The sequence below is a fragment of the Cyprinodon variegatus genome, unplaced genomic scaffold (assembly GCF_000732505.1).
Source record: "Cyprinodon variegatus isolate N-32 unplaced genomic scaffold, C_variegatus-1.0 Scaffold198, whole genome shotgun sequence".
In the NCBI taxonomy this organism is placed as follows: domain Eukaryota; kingdom Metazoa; phylum Chordata; class Actinopteri; order Cyprinodontiformes; family Cyprinodontidae; genus Cyprinodon; species Cyprinodon variegatus.
Window position 1 is genome coordinate 322,520 of NW_015150651.1, and position 6,104 is coordinate 328,623.

Here is a 6,104-nt window from a genome sequence, read left to right on the forward strand (position 1 = left end):
CATAGCGTTAATCTCACGTTAAAAAAATTATTGCCGTTAAAATGGCCTCGCGTTAACGCGATAATAATGCGATAATTTTGACAGCACTAATTATTATTAATGAGGTGGGCATGATGCAGTCAGCTCCCCTTGCTCTGTAAACAGTGCGTTGCTGGGTGACGTCTACCTTCTTCTGCGAGTGCAGGTTGCTTTGATGTCCTGAACCGTTCGGAGTGATAAGCTGATAGCGGCCGTATAAACACGCCAAAAAGGACGGATTGGGCACCAAGAACTGCTGTGTCAACCTAGCCTTAGTTTCTAGTCGGTTACAATTGTTTAGATATTATATTTAGTTTATAAAAAGGAAAATAATGATTGGTTTTCCAGCAGAAGTTTTCCAGAACGGACCACATAAACCTTTTTCTCTTCTCTAACCAATGAGCATAACGTATAACCTGAATGACAGAAGGTGAAAGTCTGCAGAGAGAGGCTGTTCTTTGTGTTTAGTACTGAATAACAGAAAAACATCCACTCCAGGAAACTTCCCTGCCTGTGTTTGTTTTTTTCCTTGACTGCCTAGAACATTTTCCGACTTTACTGCAGTGGCTCCAGTGGTCCTGTGCTGTTGCTGCTCCACGGAGGCGGCCACTCTGCGCTGTCCTGGGCCGTGTTCACCGTGAGTCTGGTTATCACTCTAGCCTTTTTAGGCAGCATGTTTGAATACAGGCCAGGGTGTTGTGGAGTAAAGAGCATTCCTTGTTTTAACACGTTTTCTATTAGTCTATTTATGTGTCTCTACACTACACTTTTGTGTCTCTACAGGCTGTCATATGCAGCAGGATCCACTGCAGGGTGGTGGCCATGGATCTGCGAGCTCACGGTAGTTGGAGTTTACTTCTCCGACGATTGTTTTGAAAAGTGAAATAGATTTTTTTTTCACTTTAAACATGAATATATGTTAAGTATTTAGTAATCTTTATAGCTTTTCAGTCCTTATCTTTAATTCCTGATTGTTTCGTAACAGAGAGGAAATCTATACCAGAACAGTCCGTGTAAAGAAGGATTCACTATTTGTGACGTTAATTCAGTTCAGGTTATTTATTCAGCACCAGTTCTCATATTCTTTACTGACAGTTTACTGAAACTAGACGGATTGGTTCAAAGTTTTCCATCTATTGAAACCCAGCTACAGCAGATGAAAAGTTCATCATCTTTACTTATATACCGCTATAAAACAGCTACATCTAAAAACAAAGTGCTGATTATGGCTAAAAACAATAAAATTTAAAAAAAAAAATTTAAATGATAAAAATATAAAATAAGGCAATAATGAAAATTTTTCGTAAGCTAAATAAACAAGGACACAACAACTAATTCCTGCCAGTGATAAAAAAGTCAATGACTTAAAGTAAGTTTCATGTTGTGTTTTAAAACTTGGCCGTGAAGGAGGCTGTTCCATAAAGGAGGAGCAGCGATAGAGAAGGATCTGGCCCCTCTGAGCTTCCCCTGAAACCTCAGTACCTGCAGGAGCTGCTGACCTGAGGGACCGAGGAGGCAAGTAGAGAGGAAGAAGCTCAGATAGGAAAGATGGAGCAAGGTTATTTAAGCAATTAAAAACAAAGATAAGAATTTTAAAATCATCTCTGAAATGCACAGGCAGCCAGTGGAGGGAGGCCAGGACAGCAGTGACGTGATCATACTTTGGAGTACCAGTAAAAGACGAGCAGCGGCATTTTGCACCAGCTGCAGGCGAGACAGCAAAGACTGACACCAGCATAGAGTCCATTACAGTAAGAGATGAAAAAAAAGGAATAACAGTTTCAAACAGCTGCCATGAAGTAAAGGTTTTAGTTCTGACAACTGCTCCAGTTTAAAATCACTTTCCACCTTAAAACCCAAATTGCATTATAAACTTCATCAAAAAGGAAAGTCTCAACATTTAAGTGTATTTACCCTTAATTTGAGCAGGTAAATAAGATGATTTGCCAATGATATGAGTCTATTTACTCTTTAAATAAGATAATTGGACAAAACTCACTTGAAATAAGATGATAAAATAGTTTTTTCTTCTCTTAAATTTAAATTGTCTTGTTCCATTGGCAAACTGTCTCCCTTGCCTCCTCAATTCAAGAAAAAAAAGGACTAATTTTAAGAAAAAATTACCTATTTAGATTTCAGTTTTTTTGCAGTATAAAAGATCTGCCTCCTTTTCTACTTTTAGAAATTCTAGGAAGCACTAGTAAAATTTGAGAGCGAAGTGCTTTATTAGGAATATAAGGAATGATCGGATCATTGCTGGTCACTCTTACCCTACGCTCCTTAAAGGATAGTGGAGGATTTTCGCAAATATTCTATAAGACCCGCCCTCTTCACTTAAAAAAACAAAAAAAAAAACCTGCTCCTGAGAGGGAACGCCTATTAAAGTTGCTGTTCTCATCGCTCATTCAAGCTTACTTTCCAAAAGAAGATTAGTAATTTTTCCACTATGTCAGACTCACCACCAGTAAGTGAAAATGGAGACTAGCACAAAGGACGGCCTTATCAGCAGAATTATTGACAACTAGAAGGACCACTTATGTAGATGATCCACCCGAAAATAAAAGAGCATCCTCCACTATACCTCTAAGATCAGGAAACAACTTCAGCTTAGTTGTAGTTTCTAAATTAGTTGGCATTGGATGACTGTTTGCACACCGAGACGTGTCTAAGCTGCTGCAGAAACATGTCTGCTTGTTTCTTGGTTATACTCCTGGATTAAAAACCTTTTCTCTCTTCTGAACGGTGAATAAAACCTCATGTGTGTTGTTGCTTTAATGTGAAATTGATATACAACAACATGTTTCTGTGTGCAGGAGACACCAAAGTTAGAAATCCTGAGGATCTGTCAGCAGACACCATGGCAAAGTAAGGAGCAATGTGGAGAAAATGTAATCTGTGTACCAGTAACAGAAAATCATTAAGGATCCCAGCAGATATGAGGCTCCAGACATTAATCATAGCATGCTGGTCTTTTTTATTTCTTCTCCAAACTGTTTTTTAACAGCAGTTTTTCTGTCTATAAAGGGATGTTGGTAAAGTAGTAGAGGCTCTGTACGGAGAGAGCCCCCCTCCCATCATGATGATCGGACACAGTATGGGCGGAGCCATCGCAGTCCATACAGCCAGTGCCAACCATGTGCCGTCCCTGCTGGGTCTCTGTGTCATCGATGTGGTTGAAGGTAAACTGCTTTTCAAGGCTTTCTACTGAAAAAAATTGTAGTTTAAATCCTCCTTACAGCTATAAGGAAATTAATGAGGTTATAGGTAAATAAGGATGTGTTTTATGTTATACAGGCACAGCAATGGATGCTTTGAACAGCATGCAGAATTTCCTCAGGAGTCGACCAAAGACGTTCAAGTCTCTGGAGAACGCCATTGAGTGGAGGTATGCCATAAACAATTGGATCGACCCGTTGGTCGGCGTTAGCTCTTCTGTTTGCTCTACAGTTCTAAGCAGATATGGAAAAACATGAAGGTCTGACTAATGGTGCATTCAGAGCGGAAGCGGTGTTCACTTAGAATCCCTGTACAAACCACGTGGTGAAGCCGTGAACTCCAGGCGATGATTGTGTGCACTGCTGCTCCCTCACCTCGTGCTACTAGATAGAGCCGAGGTGTTAGACAGCAGAACCGCATAGAGAGAGAGGAGCGGTGATCACTGAAGGTGAAACAAAGTGAACTTTTCTTGATGATCACAGCACAGCAGCCAATTAGGGAATGGTTTTAGGCAAAGCCTTTTTCACTTAAAACTGAGAAAATAATATTAACAAAGGTAGACATGTGGATTGCTCTATAAAGCTGTTTTAATTTTGTCCTAGAAGGACTGTCCATCATCCTCCCTCAGAGCACAGAACCCGGTCCGTCACTGCCGACCGCCCAGCATCGGTGCTTTCTGAGGGGGAGATTTACAAATAACTCCTGCCGAATTAGAGCTGCTCTGGATGAACCAAAAGTGGATCTTTTTTTCAGAGCTTCTGGGGCTTTTCCAGAAATAGATTTTCTCCTCTGGTTGACCTAAAAAAATTATCTCTCATATCTCTGAAACAAAAGCAGCACATATTTTCTTTTGTTATTCTTATTCTAAATGACCATTTTAAATGCCCATACCTGCATTTAGAGGCAATAACCATTCAGTCTATTTTGCTTGAGTTTTTTTTCACATCTAAAATGTGAAACTACTTGCAGTGCTCGCAGAAATCACGGCGTTCACCGCCTGCTGTGTGAACCCACTATTAATAATAATAATAATAATAAATTTTATTTAACAGCGCCTTTCTGGACACTCAAGGTCACTTTACAAAAAAAAATAAAATAAAAAGAAAGATGAAAATACAAAATACAAATACAGGAACATAAAAAGTCGCAGTACTGCTAACAAACGTGAACTTGCCTGTTGAAGACGAGTCCAGTGGTGTCGATTTTGAGCACGATTTTGAGATTTTGTGCACCTAATTGTGCACTATTAGGTGCTTCATCAAGTTACCGGTGTTGCCTGCCTTAGGAACAATGTCTTTTGCATGTATTGCATGGCGCAGTATTGGTGTTTCTATCTTTATAGGTGGAAACTTGAAGCTGAAAGAAGAGGCATGATTGATGCTCTGTAAGACCGATGCATTTCGGTCAGTACCATAACGGCAACAACGTCCAGTACCCTCCCCTATAAACCACAGCGTAGTTTGTTCTCAGGCCACAACAAAACGCAGCACATCACACACCAACCGATTTTTTATTATCTCAATGTGCATCACAGAAAGAGTCTGCAGACGGTCTCTGTGTATGAAGGCAAATCCAGGACGTGGTTTTGCTCTGATTTGGAAAATTGATGTGCTAATAAACTCTATGGCAGCAGGGGACGCTGCTTCTGTCGCTGGTGGGGGAAAAAAGATGGCTGTCGCTGCCTAAATGTTCCCTAAGGCTGTCCTTCACCTTTTTTCAGTGTGAAAAGCGGCCAGATTAGAAACGTCGAATCTGCTCGAGTTTCCATGGGAGGCCAAGTTAAAAAGTAGGTATCCAGCTGGTTTTGGTGTTTCCCAACATTCACAATCTAAGCATGTTTCCAAAGATCGTTTTCCCTCCATCTGTCCTCAAACAGAAGTGAGGAGTCTGCCTGCGATCCAAGTGTCTCTAACAGTATCGGTGAGGGCATCATAGAGGAAGAGGAGGAAGAGGAAGGAGCTGAGGAGTCGAATAAAAAGCGGATGAAAGAGGACGACCAAGAGGTTCAGTCTCTCCTGGAGCTTTTTCTTTTTCAGCAAATCGTTTAGTTTGGTGGAAAACTGCTAAATGTTCCTTTCTTGGCTGCAGGTGAAAAAGGAAAGCTTCTACACCTGGCGAGTGGAGCTGTCAAAGACTGAGAAATACTGGGACGGCTGGTTCCGAGGTCTGTCGGCCCTTTTTCTCAGCTGCTCTGTGCCAAAGCTGCTTCTCCTCGCAGGTTTGTTCTCTTTAGCTTTTACCACTTATTCCCAGGTCTGTTCACTTTCTGCAAAAACACACCTGGTTTGTCTCTTCATACAGGAGTGGACCGGCTGGACAAAGACCTCACCATCGGACAGATGCAAGGTAAGAAGCATTATTAAAGAGCTTCCTCTATCTTCGGTTGAATTGGACTAAATGTAAAGGGGATTTTCCACAGGGAAGTTTCAGATGCAGGTCCTCCCTCAGTGTGGCCACGCTGTTCACGAGGACGCACCTGAGAAAGTAAGACTTGACCAATTTGATAATCCTCAGAAAAACAAAAGCTTCTTACTCTGGTTTTGTTTGCTCCAAATTCACATTATTTGTTTCCGTTTGGCAGGTAGCAGATGCTCTGGCAGCGTTCATGGTCCGACACAAATTCACCGAGTTTAAGGAAGGATATCTGTGGTAAGTGTTTGTAGTTTTGTGAAGAATACAACAGAACAGGTTAATTATAAATCAAACATTTTTTCCTATAAATTAATTAAATTGATATTAAGTTTAACATGCTCCATTTAGCATGAGAAATATGAACTCGTCTGAGAGTGAATCTCCAGATAGTGATTGAAGAAGCAGTTTGAGTAAACTAAATCATCCAGTTCCTGTATCTGACTGAGTAAAAAAAAAAA

At 40.7% G+C, this 6,104-nt stretch overlaps 1 protein-coding gene across 1 annotated transcript in view; it reads left to right on the forward strand.

Moving 5' to 3' along the window:
- ppme1 (protein phosphatase methylesterase 1) overlaps positions 1-6,104 on the forward strand; it is a 19,973-nt gene that overhangs the window by 6,135 nt on the left and 7,734 nt on the right. The window contains exons 3-13 of the mRNA XM_015379678.1: positions 563-655; positions 802-859; positions 2,832-2,883; positions 3,043-3,197; positions 3,313-3,403; positions 4,955-5,020; positions 5,111-5,237; positions 5,323-5,452; positions 5,536-5,580; positions 5,654-5,718; positions 5,816-5,883. Coding sequence (XP_015235164.1) covers positions 563-655; positions 802-859; positions 2,832-2,883; positions 3,043-3,197; positions 3,313-3,403; positions 4,955-5,020; positions 5,111-5,237; positions 5,323-5,452; positions 5,536-5,580; positions 5,654-5,718; positions 5,816-5,883 — 950 coding nt within the window. The remainder of the gene's footprint in view (positions 1-562; positions 656-801; positions 860-2,831; positions 2,884-3,042; positions 3,198-3,312; positions 3,404-4,954; positions 5,021-5,110; positions 5,238-5,322; positions 5,453-5,535; positions 5,581-5,653; positions 5,719-5,815; positions 5,884-6,104) is intronic.